The sequence below is a fragment of the Budorcas taxicolor genome, chromosome 24 (genome assembly GCF_023091745.1).
Source record: "Budorcas taxicolor isolate Tak-1 chromosome 24, Takin1.1, whole genome shotgun sequence".
In the NCBI taxonomy this organism is placed as follows: domain Eukaryota; kingdom Metazoa; phylum Chordata; class Mammalia; order Artiodactyla; family Bovidae; genus Budorcas; species Budorcas taxicolor.
The window spans coordinates 25,974,524-25,993,053 of record NC_068933.1 but is presented as its reverse complement, the minus strand read 5'-3'; the positions used below and the strand labels follow the sequence as shown (position 1 = coordinate 25,993,053).

General features: G+C 49.9%; 1 protein-coding gene across 2 annotated transcripts in view; it reads right to left on the bottom strand.

The window, feature by feature from the left end:
* Positions 1–18,530, bottom strand: part of RBPMS (RNA binding protein, mRNA processing factor) — a 191,346-nt gene that overhangs the window by 8,855 nt on the left and 163,961 nt on the right. The window contains exons 6-7 of one of the 2 annotated variants that reach the window (XM_052661382.1): positions 9,111–9,241; positions 6,245–6,485 (exon numbers count right to left, since the gene is read on the bottom strand). In XM_052661382.1, coding sequence (XP_052517342.1) covers positions 6,354–6,485; positions 9,111–9,241 — 263 coding nt within the window. In that variant the 3' untranslated portion in view covers positions 6,245–6,353. Of the gene's footprint in view, positions 1–6,244; positions 6,486–9,110; positions 9,242–18,530 lie in introns of those variants that run through there. The other variant, XM_052661383.1, reaches the window with a different exon arrangement.

Below are 18,530 nucleotides of genomic sequence, written 5' to 3'. Positions count from 1 at the left end.
CAGTGTTGCCAAGCATAGGCAGATCTTGACTGGGCTCCAGAGGGGGCTCCCTGCCTCGCCCAGGAGCTCTCCTGCAGTGTTTTGAGGAGCAAACACGGTAAAGCTTCCAAAGGGCTTCCTTCCTAGTGACAATTCCATCATTATCCCATTTGCCTTTAGAAACAGTCACGAGAAGTGCTTACTAGGTGGCTGGTTCAACTCCTGGGAGCCATCATTATTAAACACCCCTCGGTTTAGCGATTTTCTTCTCTGTGGACTCAAGGGACAAGTCTAGACCAGTGGTTCTCAGAACATGGTCCCCCTACCACCAGCATCACCTGGGACCACCTGGTCCGAAACGCAGAAACTGTTAGGGGGAGAGCTCAAGCGCCTGCATTTATCAAGTCCACCAGGTAACGCTGCTGCATATACGCATGCTCAACTTTCAAAGACCCTGCTCTTGCACAAGGTTTCCTAAAGGGCAGCCAGAAGAAGCGAGTCACGCTCAGCAGTCAAGTATGTTTAAGAGAAAAACACCATCTCAGCAGATTCTAGATCCACATCAGTACGGGAAAGGCTCTGAGAAGTTGAAACAAACCTGTCTGGCCCGATTTCATCCTGGGTTTCCCAAGTTTATCGGATCACATCATCTTTTCAATTACGTAACAGTGTTGAGAAATGCTGGTCTGGAAGGTGCCTTCCAGTGGTGACTTTTGGCGGAGGCGGGAGGCTGAGCATGCTGATGTGTCAGCCAGCTCTTGAACGAAACTAATCAGAGCTAGGCGATCACCAGACCAGCTGGTTCCCTGGCTGGCTGATCTACAAGTCGCAGTGGCAACTTCCCTTTCCTAAGGCGGGTGCTGGGCCTGGACGCAGACTTCCCGGCACCACATTCAGAACCGAGCTCTCTCCCCTCTTGAAGACATGGAGATCTTAAGGCGGGTTTCTCCCACTGTCCCCAACACAGAGCCCTGAAGACCCTGCCAGAGCTTTCTCAGCTGCGAGCCACCAGCCACCAGCCACTCATATGCTATTTATTCATGATCAACTCTGCCCCCACCGACTCCAGCTCTGAGGCTCCGTTCTTAAGCGGTATCACCAAATAAACAGGTCAGGTCCCACAGCAAACTCCGCTGCAGGCTGTGGAGAGGCAGCCAAGCCAAACACCTCCTCTGGTCCAAGGAAGTCCAAACTCACCCAACAGACCCCAGTGATGATTCGCAATCACAAAAAAGATGATCCTCATGATGGGATGAATTACAGGATTCTGTGAAACAGCAATCTTCCCTATTTCTAACAAGGCGTTCACCAAAACCAGAACACTTGCCAGGAATTTCTCTACCCTACAAGACAAGGCCCATTGAGGACCATTCCCTACCCCCTCCCCCCCCAGTCTCCCCTCCACCCCCTCCTACTCTTTCCAAGGACAAAGACACAGAACTGCAATCAGCATTTCTTACTATTTCTTTTACAATACTCTCTGCCTGGGGCGATTAAGCAAGTGGCTATTGTTACCTAGACAAAAATGTCAAGATTTCTGTGAACTGGTTCAAAGGTTGAAGCTTGCCACCTGACCAGGTGGGGGTCGGGGGGAGAGGAGGCCCAAGGACCTTGCACCATCTCCAGGTCTGAATAGTGTGAGGCTGCTGAGGTCTGAGTCCAGGCAGCCACAAGGTCCAGATCCCAAGAGCAAGGTCCTAGGCCAGTGAACCCCTCCCGTTCAGACCAACCAAGGCCGGGCTTAATTAAACACAACCCTTCAGGGATCGCCTTCTCTTCTGGCCTTTTCGGATCTCTCCCCATCTCTCCTCAGCACCAGCTCAACTCGCGCTTCCAAACAGGCATGCGAAATGTGCTCAGACGTCCCAGAAGTTCACTCAGGACGCCACTCGGGTCGAAGGCACCCAGGCGTGTAACACCCTGTGTCAGATTAAGTCTGCAGTGCTGGCTGGTCATCCATATTTAATTCTGTCAGTCTGTTAATTTTTAACTATGTTTGCTATCAAGGGCCATTAGAGGTCTCCAGGAACTGGGGTCGGTGGAGCGAGAAGCGCTCGGTGGCAGAGCGGATGGAACTTGGAAGTTAGGGTGTCTCACTTTCCCCTCCTGTCACCGAGTTCTGGCTTTCCCCACCGGCAGCGCCGGCCTTGAATAAAACATGATCCCATCTGGAGCTCGTTCTCCTTTTCGCCCCGTCACCACGGGTTTTCTTCATGGAGTTCACTTGGTTTTTATGGCGCCTGTCTTTTAATTCCAAAGTTTCTTGGTAGCCTTTCTTGGTTTTGCTCCCGAAGCAGTTTGAATCCATGTCCTCTCAGATGGTATCTGGGGACTTGTCCCACCAGAGGCCAAACACCTGGGTGGACGGCCAGTGGAGGAGCTGGCCCCAGCCGCCCCTCAGCTCACCCCAGGGCCCTTCTTGCATGATTCCAGATGCTTCTCTAATTTACCAAAGTGTGAAGCCTGGCCCCTCGGGTTTCTGCAGGCAGGGGTACCAGTCCTGAGCCCCTGCATCCTACCTGCTTCTTAAGCTACAGAGAGAGGTCCTAGGCATCTCTTCTTGACCAAGAAAAAAAGGAAATGGAAGAGCTATTTTAACAGTAATTACTGCTCTATGCCAAGGTTCATTCTTCCTACTTACAGATGAGGAAACGGAGGTTCAGTGAGGTAGCAAAATTAACAGAACAAAAGCCTAAAACCTTAAAGTCAGGAGCATGGGCGGAACCTGTCATTAAAATTCGGCCTGTTGGATTTTCTGCACCGTCCCACTGCGACAGGCAGACAGCTCAGCAGTGAACGGACGGTCCCAAAGGGGAGCACCCAGGTGAGACTCACAGAGCCTCGGGGGCTCTCCTTGCTCACAAGTTTGGAGGGATGCAGGCTGGGGGAAACACAGTGTTGGGGGAATGTAGCCTTACAGCTGAAAAAAAAGAGAAAAGGAACCTGGAAAACACAGTGCCCCCCGAATGAAGGCAATCCTTCCACCTGCCCCCACTGTCAGGAAATCTGCCCAGGACGGGGGGAGTCCGGGCCTCTGCAGCTGTGGCAGCGGCTTTGATCAAAGGAACCACTGGGCCCAACAACCAGACGGAACACCAGCTCTGGACTGCTCTGAGGCCGGCGAGGCCAGGGCAGAGGCGTATGTTGCTGCCTTATGAAGAGGCTCCTTAGGTCTTCAAACACTGAAGGGCAGAGGAAGGAAGGGCAAGATACAGGACAGGTGGGACAGAGAAGGTAAAAGAGCATCTCCTAAGCCAGGAGTTGGCTCCCGGGGGTGGGGAGGCGGTGTTCAGCCACCAGGACTAGGAGAATCATCTCCCCCGCCCCCCAAGGCACACAGTGTAACCCCATCACCTGGACACCAGGCTGGAGCCAAGTCACAGCAGAGAGACTGGAGGGAGAATGAGCTAGAAGGCCCGGGGAAGGACTGGCAGGGTGACCAGCAGCTGAAGAGCTCTGAGTAAAGGAACACATGTAACCACCGGTCTCTGGGAACCCAGCTGATTCCTGTCGGGGACAGGCGTGTCTGGGCCTGGCCTGCCCCTGGGGGGTGGGGGGCTTTCTCCGGGGGCCACGTTCTCTCAGAGCTGGCACTGGCTACAGGGACCACAGTGCTGATGCAGGCAGGCATCGCTTGTGACGGTGGGGACCGTCACTCAGGCCTTCTCTCACTCACCCGTTCCTCTGCCACCTCCCCAGCCTCTGGTCTTCCCTTGGGCTGCAGCCACGAGGACTCTGCATTCCCACTGGTATCCAGACGGGCTAGACGACTGAACCAGCACAGTTCCCGGGGGTAGCTAGTCCTGAGCTCCCTTCTCCTTGAAGATTCAAATGCACCTTGAAAGGCTAACATTTTCTAAGCCCTTACTGTGTGCCAGGCACCCCTGTTTTACATGAGGGATTTTTAGCCCCACTTTGAGTGTTAGTTGCTTAGTTGTGTCCGACTCTGCGACCCCATAGACTGCAGCCTGCCAAGCTCCTCTTCATGGGATTTTCCAGGCAAGAATACTGGAGTGGGTTACTATTTCCTTCTCCAGGAGATCGAACACAGGTCTCCTGCATTGCAGGTGGATTCTTTTAAGGAACTTGAGTCAAGGTCACAGAACCTGTAAATGGCAAAGCCCACATCTGACCAGGGAGCCCCAGAAACCTCAGGCCTTATGGGGTTGACAGGGAAAGAGCCCCCTAGGGAGGGGCTGGGGGGACTGGAACAGGAAAGGGGGCCCAGTGCTCACAAGAGGCTGGGCCATGAGCACCACGCCAACCCATCCTCCGTCTACTATGGGAACCAAGCCAGGGGCTCTCAGGTGGCCAGAAAGTCAAACAAAAACAGGGAACGAGACAAGGCTGGGGCGATCAGGAGACAATGCCAGGGCGTGGTTCCCCCGCCCCTACTCTGACCTTCACGGAGTTGCAGGTTTAAAGAGAAAAGCAAATGTCAGAGGATTAATACTTTCATTTATGCCCAAACAATTCAAAGCCTTGAGCTGATCTGCCTCAAAGGCAGTCCTTCAAGGAAGGGGTCTCTGGGGCAGAGACCAGCCCCAGGGCTACAGGATAAGATATGTTTGGGAAAGCCAGGCCTCAAGGATGAGGCTGTCAGGGGGAAGAGAAACCACGCCCCAATCTCCTGACACCTCCCTTTCCTCTGGGAGGCTGGCAGCTGGTGAGGGAATAAAGTCGCCTCTGAGGGGCTCAGTTCTCAGGCCCAGCATTTCAACACTGGCTGCTGCCTTCTGAATAGGAGGGAGAAGCTCAAGGAACAGAGTCCCCCCTGTGAGTCCCCAGGAGCAGCCGGGTAGGAAGCAAGCACTGCTGACCCGCTGCCAGGCTATGTGCTCACCCAAGTATACAGTCACACCTGCCTCCCTCACCATGCCCCGTCTGACCAGCTATGTACCATGCTTAAATCCGACTCACATCAGACCATGCTGCTTCATCTCGGTATTCACTACGGGGGCTCAGTGACAGAGGAGATGCCTAAAGAGATTTCCTTTAAAAAAAAAACCAAACAAGAAGTTTACAAATGCAGTTCTAGAAACTGCAGTGTCTGGGGTGAGGACCCAGAGGTCAGGACACCCACGTCACCCTAGGTCATCTCTCCCCAATGACTTCTCTTCACTGTTTGCCTATGAGTTTTTCCCATGGTCCATTTGGCATTTATTTTAGGTCTAACCTTTAGGATTTTTCCAGTGTGTCACAGGGAGACCTCCCCAGGGGCCCGTCTTGCCCCGGGAAGTCTGTGGTTTCATCTGAAGACCTTCTGTTCATGGGCAGGTGATGCGCTCCAGTCACAAGCCGCAGGGCAGCCCCGGGACACAACGTGCAGAGACTCAGGGCAGACGGGGCCCATGGAGGAGACAGCTTGGTAGCCAGGACCTGCTCTCTCGGTCCCACTTACCTGCGCAAGTTCCTGGCTCAATTCAAGGCGACTCTGGTCAAGGGTAAATGGCATTGCTTCCAGACTGTGGGAGAGGACAGTGTGTTTTATTGGCTTCCTCTCAGACCCATTAGCAAGCAGACCAAAAGTAAAAACGAACCCAAACTTTAAAAAAAAAAAAAGCTGAGATGTGTGAGTATGAGGTAAGAGGAACTGTGTGGATTCTCTTCTGCATGCGCCTTTCCTAAAAGTCGTGAATGAAACCTTCCTCCCTTGTTGACAGTGACTCGCATAATACACTTAATACATTTCAAATGCCAACGATGGCAAAAGTAAGCAGGATAAGCACTTCTTAAGATGTGAACAATCTTCTCAGAAATCAGCTGCTCTCTTATCTCTAGAAGTACAAAAGGCAGTACTGTGGCTTACAGTCCTTGTCCAGTAATTCTCTACAAGTGGGATGTGATGTCCAACACGCATCTTCAGTGTGGCCACGGAGGCACCATACAGGCCGGGCAGAAGCAGAGACACGAAGCATCAACTCCTTTGCAGCGATAACTTCTGTCTCTCCTGGATGTTCCTTCTGGATCAGACAGACTGGAAAAGACAGCCATCCTTGTTGAAGTGACAGCTCCCGGTAGGTGTGACCCATGGATGCTAGAATGAGCAACTTCTATTATGCAGCTCTGATGGTTCAGGAGCCCAAGAGGATACAGGCAGCAGCAGTGAGTCTCCCTGGGATGCTGGCTCCTTCTCCCATATAATGTGTACTCAGCATCCTAGACCCAGCTCTCCCCAAATCTCAGAGATAACATCTTAGCTCCAAAGTCGCATCACCGTGAAAAACAAAACGCTGCAGTCTACTTGAGATCATGTTTGCTCTAATTAAAATTTTTATTGAAATCTCTCAAATGTTACCAAGAAATAGTTTTTGCAAAAGGGAGGGAAGGGAGAAAACAAACAACAACAACAAAAAAACAGCTAACAAGCAAATTCAACATGGGAGCTCCCTCTGCTGGTCTGCAGTAGGTTGATATGTTACAAACACATTCCCAGAGACAAATCTAATTTGCTGGAGAAGTGGACAAAAGACAGGTGTGTTGGGCTTTGCCTCAGGAGAGAAACACTAGAAGAAAAAAAAAATCCAAGTCTCAAAACAGAGCACAACATCACTAAGAAAAGCAAAATCATCTCAAAGCTGATCTCCAAAGACATATAATAAGATTTCCAGAACAAAACGGAATTAGCCACTAAGGGGATGCCCCATTCTGGTCTTCCCCTCTGCTCTACCTCCAGTTAGTAAAAATTCTCTTAGGCCTTTGGGGTGATGGTTAAGTTCTGAGTCCCTCGTCTCTGCCTCCAAGTCTCTTCTTACAGGCTCCTCATCTACTTAAAGAAGAAAAAGATCCAAGGAGTCATTAGAGCAAGGCCTCTCCACAATTCCATCAAAGACTTAGTCTCTGGTGAGCCAGCACTGAAGTGTGGACAGAGCTAGGAATCAGGTGACCTGACTCTGGCCACAGCAGAGCCACGTGCAGACTTTGGACAACTCTCTGCATCTTCTCTGTTCTGTGTCCTCATTTGTAAAATGGGTCAGACCAGCTGATCTGTCAAGCCTCTCCCAGTTCATTCTACGATTCTATCGGACAAAGACATTTAAATAACCGTTATCTGTTCATCAGCCTTTGCAACACAGAACTCAAGCTTGTACTGGGAATGACCCCCAATAAGAAGCAGGGTTGAGCGCAAGGATCTCACACTGGTATCAGATGAGAGTCCCACCAGCTCTAGGGCTGATGTAGCGATGCCAAGTGGATGCCCGGCTGGGAAAGCCTCAAGACCAAGGAACAGCTCACGGGGAACATGCCACCATGGGCGGTACACATCCCCGTAAGTCAGAACCGACGAGTCCATTTATCTTGGCACCGTCTCTCCTCATCCTCTCTCACAATGGCCTGGGCTTTCGGATCTCTCATTCCCGGTCCTGTTTGGCCAGTGTCAGGCCTTGCTTTTCCAGGGCAGTGGTGAAAAGGCTTTGTGGCTGATTAACCAAAGCCATGGGTATTTAGAAGACCATGCAAACTTGGCACCATTTCATGGTGTCATTAAGATGGCCTCGACAGTCAATGGATCTGTATCTAGGCAGTCCAGGAAGAGGAAGAAGGGGGCTATTACATAGCCCAGATGGCGGGGGTGGGCCACCAACAGAGAGGACTTTTTTGAGTTGCTCCACGGCCTCTATGAAGTTATGCCTGAGGCCCCCAGGAACATTCTGATAACCCAGCAGAAGGTGTCTGCTGGTTCTCTTTCCCTTTGCAGCTCTGGCTACCTGCCGTTGCAAGGGTGGCCAAGTACTGACGTGGATGAAGGTGGAAAGGGCAGCAAGGGAAGGGAAGTGAACAGCAACCCAGACTGGGTATCAGTCTTGGAAGAGCCCTGGTATTCTGTTTCCTATGCCAAGTGCTGCCACCATCATTCACCTACTACCTGGACTCTTTCCACCCGCCTCTCCCAACTCTGGAGGTCCAGGCACGGAGGCTTTTTCTTTGTAGGTTGCCTGCACGGTACCTGAGAGGCCGGGCTGTCCATGCACAATCAAAGCATTGACAACTGAGCTGGAAGAGAATGGAAGGATGTGCATCTAACAACACCCCTGAGCCCACGGCCTCCCTGTGAGAACCCTCACTGGGGCGGCTGGTAGGTGTCGTGTACAACACAGGTAAGTTCTGTACCACGTAAAAGAGTGTTAAGTCAGAACGGTTTTCTGGCAAGCTGTTGATTTCACCCGGCCTGGTCAATAAACACTAAGCAAAACAACCCCCGTCCCTCCAAACCTGTGCAGGCTGATGACGTTTTAAAAGCAGGCTTTTCTGCTTTTAGAGGACTTACACGTGGAATAAGACAAATGACAGCTATATTCTTTCTCTCTTATTTGCTACTGATCATTACTCTGGATCCTAACATGGATTACTACTGCTTGCAAGAAAAGCTAAGAGAAACAATTTTTTTTTTCCCCAAGGGAAGAGAAAGGGTTCATAAGTAGACAGTAATCTTTGTGAAGAAACACTGGAGTGTGTTTATAAAACTCAGGCTATTCTTAACTGAGAAAGAAAGCCGGTCAGAAAACACACCTCGACCCTGACTTCTAATTCCATTTAAGACACTATATCGTACCTCCTTTCCCACAGGGTCTCTTAAAAATAAATGGAAGTGTGAATCTGGTCCTTGACACATGTAGGATAGCACACAGCCTTCCTCCTGGAAACTCCCGACATACCCCCTTCATCACTCGAGCTCCCAGAACACACTAGAACTCTCCATACAGACAAACACATGCAGACACATGACTCCAGGGCCACGCGCACGCCTCCCGCTGCGGTCCCGCCACACGATAAGGCACACACGCCTGTGCTCCGGGGGTGCCCTCGAGCTGGCTGGGGGAGGTCTAACCCGGGCCCGTCTCCCGTGTGTGTGGCATGAGGTGAGATCATTAAGGAGGACAGTGGTGTTGTCTGGGGGCGCGGGTTGGGGGCGGGGGGGGCCAAACGTCAGGCAGTGGGTGATGCCATGGCTGTCAGATGGTCCTCAGAAGTCCCGGAGGAGTGGCGGCTGATCGAGAGGGGGGCATTAATCTCTCGGAGGTGGATCTGTTAGCTGGAGAGGTGTTAGTCGTATGGTGTGCTCTGGGCAACCAGGTTGGAAAGGACGGGTGCTGGGGTGAGTGGAGTCGTGGCCGAGGGGCGTCAATTACCTGGGCATGCAGTGAAGCGGGGTAGGTGAAAGCAGGAGGAGGCAGCGCAGGCGCTAAGTCCGCTGGGTACAGAGGGTACGGGGCCCACACTTCAGGGCTACTGGGGTAAAGTGCAGGCACTGTGAGCTCATCTGCAAGACAAGAAGAAGGGGACAGTTAGTGGCCACCCCGCCGCCGGCTCCGAGCCGCAAACACACCCGCGCGCGCCCGAGCCCCCGTCCGCGGCACGGGTCGCATCACTCAGCCGCTGCATCACTTGTTGGCGCTGGTCTCCTGAACACCGATCACTGACCAGTACATACAGAATTGGAAAAAAAAAAAAAGGCTCGAGGGCTGGGATGGACTAGGGGTGGTAGAAGGGAGGCTCAAGACAGGGGGAGGGGGTCTATGTCTCCTTATGGCTGATTCACGTTGTTGGACGGCAAAAACCAACACTGTCAAGCCATTCTTCTCCAATTAAAAATAAATTTAAAATTCGTAATTAAACATATTTCATACTTATTTAAAAAGTATAAATTTATACCATATAATAAATTTATATGTAATTATATAGTATTTATAAAAATCAGTAAGTAAATGTTTTTTAAACAGCAGTAAGCATCTGCTTCTGGCCTGGCCTGCTGAGATCTTAGCCTCCACAGTGGACACTCTGATGTCTTTCCAACTGGAATACGGGGAACCCCCTGAACAGTGGGGACTTCCTGAACCCAACAGCAAACAGGGTCCTCCGAGGAAGACAGAGATCCAGTAGCGATCTCCCGTGAAGACCCACTGCAGAGCTGTTGGGAGAACAGCGGCCGCCCGGCAGGACCAGAAGGACCCCAGGACTGGAGGACTCCTCTGTTCATCGGCATACTGATTACTGGCAAACCGTGATCATCCAGAGTTTTCTGTTTAGAAGCACAAGGCCAGACACTGCCCACAGGGCATTTAAAGTGTTTTAAGTTTGGAGGATGGAAATGCAAAGTCTGGGGTGTCCAGATTCAAGGGACACTGCACCAAGATCCAAATAAGGGCATTCACTGCTGCTGATACCGATTTCATTTTCTAGGGAAAACACGTGAGTTGTGATGCCGACCGGCTGGTCTCAATGTTCCTTGCTCAGCTCCGAGTCCACGCTGGTCAGCCTGCAGTTTTGCCAGATTGACAGGCAAGTGCTGAGGTCTCAGGATGCATCGGGAAGCAGCCTGCTGAGGCACCACACACACATGGGGGGTGGGCTGGGGTGTGTCTCAAGGCAAAAATACCCACAGTCAATAGTTACGCATCTGGAACCCGTGAAGCAGCATGTCAGTATGTGCTTTTATCACCTGTCAAAGTCTGATATCATGTAGGCCAGGGATGCTCCCTGGGACTGCCAAGGAGTCAGGAAAGGTGACCCCTAAAGCCATTAGTGACTGCCATTCAGGACTTTCCAGAGGTCGACAGTGCATGCCATGTGATCCAAGGTCGAGAGAGTCATTTGCTTCCTTCTCACCATCTAAGCCGCCCCAAGTCTTCATTCCAGGTCTCCCCTATCTCCCTAAATTCTGACTATGGGCAGGATTTTCAGTGTGGGGAGGGGGTTAGAAATAGAAGAGTGCCATGCTGAGTGTGCCATGGAGACCACCCTACAGAACAAGCAGAAGGCAGCTGAGCCCACAGGAGTGTCTCATCAGTGGATGGGTGTGTGCGGAGCTTCTGTCTCCAGCAGGCGTGGAAGAGTTTTTTTTAAATCAACTCAGTTGTCATTGTGATAATAGTTTATCTCTCTTTTTTAAAATTATTTTTGATGTGGACCACTTTTAAAGTCTTTATTGACTCTGTTACAATTCTGCTTCTGTTCTGCTTTGGGTTTCTGGCTGTGAGGCACATGGGAATCTTAGCTCCTGGACCAGGGATTGAACCTGCACCCTCTGCATCAGAAGGTGGTGTCCTAACCACTGGACCACCAGAGAAGTCCCAGGAAGAGCTTCTGAAAGGATGAGGGAGAGTCAAGAGCTGTTGATGATGACACTTTAGGGGCCAGGAGGGGGATCCCAACAAGGTGGGGTGATGAGGCTCTGGTTGCTCGGGCACCCCAACTCTCCCTCTCTGAACAAGGCTGTTGAAGCGACCTCCTTGTGGTGATGGGAACAGAGTCTGCTGGTCTATCTAGGCTGGGGAGCCTAGGCCAATTATTTGGTTGGGAAAATATTAACATCATAATCCTTTTTAAAGGGATCAGGTCTCCACCACCTGCTTCCACAGCTCTAGGGTGTGGAGGTGTGTGTGTGTAGTTTCTGGAAGGAAATTCCTTAGCAAGGGGTTAGCAGAGCCCCGTGATTCCTGTGGTGATGAGACCATATGATTTCCATTAGAGCAACAACTCTTGTGAGAGCCCAGGCTCGTGGAAACCAACCGCTGCCAGAACCAGTGCCTCAGATTTTAAACAAACAACCATTCTCAGGAATGGCAGGCTGTGACTGTGGCTGCTGTTGTTATTTCAGCTACCAGGTTATTTTAAGACTTCTGAGTCTTTTTTTAAAAACGTCAAGAGTCTCAAGACCCAGCACAGTCATCTTTCGGCCCATGCTTGCCTCGCCCCACGGTGACAGCAGAGGACAACAGTCACCACCCAGGGGCTCTGCTGAGTCTGCTGCCTGATGGCTAAAGGTGAGGAAGCCTTGCAGGGTGCTCTGGGGCTCCCTTCAGAACGTTTCTAGAAATATTTTTTAAGGTATCTGATCCTAAAGACATAGGGTCTGGGTTTTGATCTCAGCCTGATGGAATTTGTGATTGTCTGATCTTTCCATATTTTGTGCTAAAGCTTTACTTCACACTGGACCAGTCCCTGATGGATATTTGCACAAAACCTAGCCCACGGATTCCCTGGTGGCTCAGTGGTAAAGAATCTGCCTGGCAGTGCAGCAGACATTGTAGAGACAATGCAGAGTTCGATTCCTGGTCCAGGAAGATCCAACATGCTGTTGAGCAACTAAGTCCACGCACCGCAACTACTGAGCCTGTTCTCTAGCGCCCGGGAGAAACTACAGAAGCCAGAGCACCCTACAGCCCGTGCTCTCCAACGAGAGTAACCCCTGCTTGCTGGAACTAAAGAAAAGCCTGCAAAGCATGGCAGACCCAGTGCAACCAATAAAGAATGGGGGGGGGGGGGGGGTTTGCTTCCAAGTCCTCTAAGCCAGGGGTTAGAGGATCTAATGCAATAATAATAGAAATAAAGTGCACGATAATTTAATGTGCTTGAAACATCCCCAACACCACCCCTTCCACTCCAGTCCGTGGGAAAATTACCTTCTACAAAAGCAGTCCCTAGTACCAAAAACATTGGGGGCCGCTGTCCTATATCCCAACTGCAGAGTAATAGTATAGTCAGGTAGTGAAAAAGTCTAAGTATTAGTCTGTCAGTTGTGTCCAACTCTTTTGTGACCCCCACGGACTGACCACCAGGCTCCTCTGTCTATGGGATTTCCCTGGCAAGAATATTGCAGTAGGTAGCGGATCTTCCCAACTCAGGGATCAAATAGGGGGTCTCCTCCATTGTAGGCAGATCCTTTACCACCTGAGCTACTAGCAAAGCCTCAGTGAAGCAGATCCTAAGATAAGAGACCAGGGGGAACATACACTGGGTAAATCCCTTGCTCCAGTTCATCAGCTCTCCCTTCACTTCTTAGAATGGAATCTGGAGTTACGGTAACTGTTAAAGAGGCGCGTGAAAGGTTGGTCAGGAGGAAGATGAACTCAGGGTATCAGCGGAGATGCTCTGTGTGATGAGTGCTGAGACAGGAGGGCAGTGAAGTGATGACTAACAGCACATCCTCCGGGCAGGAGCCAGGTCTCACTCTGCACCCCTGGCCCGGCTCTGAGCCTGGCATTTAGCATGCAGTCATGCTTGCTGTACTGAACAGCACCTGACAGAAAACTCCAAAACTTCTTTAAAGAGATACCACTGTTTTCTTTGTTAAAGGAACTGAGGGAACAGCCAGAGGAACTAGATCTAAAATTTCTCAACCCTGGCAGTATCATATGCACCCAAAATATTGAACCAAGGGAGGCTCAAATCAGAGCAAGTGTTTTGGAGCAGGCGTTTCCAAAGTTAAAAATAAAACCAATGGAACCTTTCTTCAAACATGTTTCCCAGAAACTCTTTTTTAATAGGAGTGGAGCGGTCTGGGCAGATTCTCTGGTGGTCCTGGCTGGAGGAACTCAACTCCTGTGACAGTTCCCGGAGAACACCAAGGTTCTGGAGGTAACTGTTTGAAAACTGCTCCTCCAGTGGGTCTCATCCAGGGGCCCGTTTTTAAAGCGAGCTCCTCTTCCAAACCTCTGAAGGATGAATTCATTCCTATAGTTCCCGGAAACCCCTCGTGGAGTGGGCAGACGGGCAAGGGGTAGTCAGAGTAGGATATTTGGGATCAAACAGTGAAGCAGCTGGTAGGGAAGCAAGCAGGCCTCCTGGCCTGACTTCAGTGGCCAAGGTACCAAGGTATGCCAAGGCCAAGGATTAATGACTTCCCTGGTGGCTTAGACGGTCAAGAATCTGCCTCCAACATGGGAGACCCGGGTTCAACCTCTGGGTTGAGAAGATCCCCTGGAGAGGGAATGGCAACCCAGTTCCATGCCTAGAAAACCCCAAGGACAGAGGAGCTTGGCAGGCTACAGTCCATGAGGTTGCAGAGTCGGACACGACTGAGCGACTAACGCTTAATGGCCTCATGAGTGAGGTGCTGAGAAATCTGACCCAAGCCATACAGCAGGTCAAGTAACAGGAAGAAAGGTCAACAACCCAGGTACAGTTATTCACGCCCTTCCCTGTGTTCCCAAGGCGGAGCTGCCCAGTGGCACTGCAGCCCCCACAGAGCACTGTGTTGGGGGCCAGTGCTTCTCAAAATGTGCTCCCCAGACCAGCAGCTAGCAGCATGGGAGAAAGGCAAGTTCTCCACTCCACCCCAGACCCACTTAATCGGGAATTCTGCCCTCTAGGTGATTCTGGCACACACTTCACTCTGAGAACCACTAACGTCAGTAGACACCTGAGTAAAGTCTGGGGTGTTTTGCTTTCAAAGTGCTGTGACACAGTACCTGTGGAATAACTGAATGAGACACTCCAGGAGAGAAGATGCAAATGAAAGCGATCATCCTGGACTTGTTCTGTGAAGAGAAACTGAAGGGGCAAAGTGGACCCAGCCTGGCATCCCTTGCTTGGCTCGGCTGTTGTTTAGTCGCTCAGTCGTGCCCATCTCTTTGCGACCCCATGGACTGATGAACTGTAGCCCTCTAGGCTCCTCTGTCCATGGGATTTCACAGGCAAGAACACTGGAATGGGTTACCATTTCCTCCTGCAGGGGATCTTCTTGACCGAGGGGTCAAACCCATGCCTCCTGCATTGGCAGGTGGATTCTTTACCACTGAGCCACTAGGCTCAGAGCCACCCATGAGTGACATACAGGCACAGTGGAGGTGGCCGGCCCGGGGCAGGATCACACCTGGAAAGGAGGAGTCCTCAAGAACATCTCCACTTCACTGAGAGGCTGAAACTCCCTGAAAACACACATGCTCTCCTTTGATGCAAGAAGATAGTAAGCTGAATGAGCTTTTTTGCATCTGTATGCTTTTTTGTTGTTGTTGTTGCTAATGTGGTTTGAGAAAATTGTAATAGGTAAAGAGATGCGTTTCCCATAGAACAAGCCCTTCACCTGACCACCCCCTGGAAGGAGCAGAGCTCAGGTCAGCTTCACCTTCCTTAGTCTCGGCCCATCCTGTGCCAACTTAGTAGGAAAGCAAGGCTAAAGCAAGAGAACCTCTGATGGCCTGAGCCTGTGGGGATGGATGGCTTGGGAGTCAGCGAGGCTGAGTGAGCCAGGACCCAGGGAGCAGAAAGAGACCAGGAGGCCAGGGCTTTTGTCTGGGCCTAAGTCAACCCTCCTGGGAGGCTGGCTCAACCCTTTCTCATTGCCCCAGATCTGGTCACATACTTTCTCCTTTTGTACCACTGAGGATACATACAGTTGTTGGGGCAGTATCCATCTGAAATGACCTTTTTCTTAGCATAAGAATATGCAACCAGAACAGTTCAAACTGAATTCTAACAAACAAGGACTAGATTCCCCAATTCCACCCTCTGATTTCTTTGAAATCAAATAACTGCAAAGTCTCTGATGAAGGTTTAAACCCAAAGAGCTCCTGAAGATCACGCAGTCTGCCTTTTCTTCTGGATGAGGAAACAAGGAGGCAGACGGGGGAAGTTTCCAGTCTAAGGTCACGCTGAAACTTAGGTGAAGAAGAAGGACGCTTAGAAACAATGGAGATCAAGAGGGACAAGGAGACTCTTTAAAGGACATAACCTTAGTACAGTTGAGAACACAAGGTCCAAGAACTTTAAGTCAGCATTTACTTTGTTTCTTGGATATTTCTGTTTGGAAATATTCCACAGCAGCATCACGCTCAATATTCATAAAAGGAAACATATTCCCTCCAATGGTGTGTCCTCCTTGGTCCCAGATTTCAGTAAAAGATGCTTAGATGTCCAAGCCAGGATGACTTGGAAGTCACCCTACCCTCCTCCAATCTTTCATCAAGGTCCTGTTGAATCTATCCCATCCCATCACTTAAATCCTAACTACTGTCACTGGATTACTGAAAAGGATTCCTGAACCCAAGAACTTTAAAATGTACGATTCAGCACTGTCACTCTCCAGCTTAAAACCTTTCTATGATTTCCCTTTGATGTCTGGAGAGTTTGTGAATCCCCCAGCCCCTCCAGCTCCTACTCTCACCTGGTTTTCCCTCCTGGTCTAAGGTCAGTGAGTTATTTACCTGGCTTGACCACACATGGTTCTCTTCCCACTTCTAGGTCTAGTACATACACACCCCTTCTGTCAGGCGTGCACCTTCCTTTCACCTGGTGTAACTCTTATTCATTCTTTAAAGGATTCCCCTTAGATGTCACTTCCTAGAGGGTAGAAGGGAGGTGGCAAGGACCATCTTTGGGGCCGTTAGAATCCTGTGTTCATTAAAAAAAAAAAAAAAACTATTTTAAAAAATATTTGTTTATTTATTGAGGTTGTGGAGCGTCTTATTAGTTGCAGCATGCAGGAACTTCAGCTGAGCCACATCAGATCTAGTTCATGACCGAGGAACGAACCTGGGTGCCCTGCGTTGGGAGCACAGAGTCTCAGTCACCGGACCACCAGCAAAGTCCTCTCTCTCTCTGTTTTGCTACATTCTGCATCTCCCAGCGTCACAGACACCCTTTGCTTACCCTGGTACCTAGACCAGTACATCAAAAGGTATTAAGAAGTCAACTCTTTGCTGTGTATTTGATAAAGTGAATGGAGGGGAAAAAAAGAGAAACTGCCCTTCAGGAGGAAATGATCAAATTGTAGATTAATTCAACTCTGTGTGGGAGAGAAATAGGCAGAGAGAGGATGAAGGTGAGAGCATGCAAATCCTACTTTTAATTTTATTTTTTTGGGCTATATTGCACAGCATGCAGGATCTTAGTTCCCCGATCAGGGATTGAAGCCGTGTCCCCTACAACAGAAGCACAGAGTCTTAACCACTGGACTGCCAGGAAGCCCCCAAATGCTACTTCTTAAGTAACATTACACTTTATATTAATAACACCTATTTTCATACATTTTATACACAGCTGAGAATGTGCACATCATTATTCTGAATCCTTTTAAAAACTCTGGAGAGAGACTTCTTCAGAAAAGTGGAAAAGACCCTACTCCAGTGGTTAAGACTCTGTGCTCCCAATGTAAGGGGCCTGGGTTCCATCCCTGGTCAGAGAACTTGATCCCACATGTCGCAACTAAGACCTCGCCCAGCCAAATAAATAAATATTAAAAAAAAAAAATCCTGGTGAAAGGGGCAGGAATGGATATCGTATTTTAACGATGAGAAAAACTTAAGCGCCTGAACTGGGATTAGAAAGAACCCAGGTCCCATGTCTTGGGCTCCCCTGCTAGCTCAGATGGTAAAAAAAATCTGCCTGTAATGTGGGAGACTTGGGTCCAATCCCTGGGGAGGGAAGATCCCCTGGAGAAGAAAATGGCTACCCAGTCCAGTATTGTGGCCTGGAGAATTCCATGGACAGAGGAGCCTGGTAGGCTATGTATGGTCTACAGGGTCACAAAGAGTCAGACACGACTGAGCAACTAACATGTTCACTTATTTTCACCCACGTCTCATGGTTCAGGCTCCCTGGAGCACAAGTGGTCTTCATCTCTAGCATTCAACATACTCAATATACTAGAACAAACTCCACGAGAGCCTGCCTGATAGATGAAGAATTCCGCCAGAAAAAACAGCAACCGTGTCACAGAAGGCCCAAGTATGATGAAAAATTCCAAACAAGAAAAATAAATCCAGGACTCTGTTAAGCAAGCAACTCCTACTCACATACCTCTGCAAGTAGTTGATCCAAGTTTGTTAAGCAAACCCTTCAAAAACCAGCCTTAACGAGGCCCACTCTTTTGAGGACTGTCCCACTGGGACATGCTCTTCTGATGTAAGGGCTAAGAACACAGTCCACTCCCAGTTTCTGTGGCCAGGGACAGTGCACACAGGCTGTAGGGGGTTGAAGAGTGTCCCCACTGAAATTCCTGTCTGCCTGCAACCTCAGAATGTAACCTTTTGGAAAAAAGGACTTTTTGGAGATGTAATTATTTAAGGATCTCGTGATGAAATCATCCTAGATTTGGTGGTGGCGGTGAGCTTAAATCCAAAAACTGATGTCCTTATAAGAGCAGAGGACATAGAGAAGCAGGTGATGTGAAGACGGGAACAGAGGTTGGAATGATGTGGCCACAAGCGAAGGAACCACCAGCAGCTACGAGACGCACCGGATGGTCTGAGTTTCCAGAAGAAGCCAACCCCGTGGATGCCTCGACTTCAGAGCTCCCTCCTCCTAAACGGTGAGAATATATCTCAGCTGTATTCAGCCACCTGTCTTGTGGGAATCTGTTGTCATGCCCCAAGAATACCTTTGGTTCCCACAAAAGGTCGCATACTTCATCAGCTCCCCAAGAAGGTAAGTGTGGAGGGACAATCAAAAGATTCGGTGAAAAGTTCAAAAGGACGTGATACTGATCATGACTGTAGTTTGTGCGTTCGGCACAGGGAGCCAGCTGTGCTCAGGGCTGGAGACCCAGGAAAAATGAATCAGTGCTCAGCACCCCCTCTACTCTACCTGCTCTTTTTCTGAAATTAATAATTATTTTGCTGCACTGGGTCTCAGTTTTGGCACTCGGGCTTAGTTGCTCTGAGGTATGCAGGAATCTAAGTTCCCAGGCCAGGGATCAAACCCACATCCCCTGCACTGGAAGGTGGATGCTTAACCATGGGGCCACCAGGGAAGTCCCTCCACCTGCTCTTTAATTCAGTCCTTGGCCATTTTCTTTGCTTCCGTTACTAATTCAATTTAGGATAATTCCT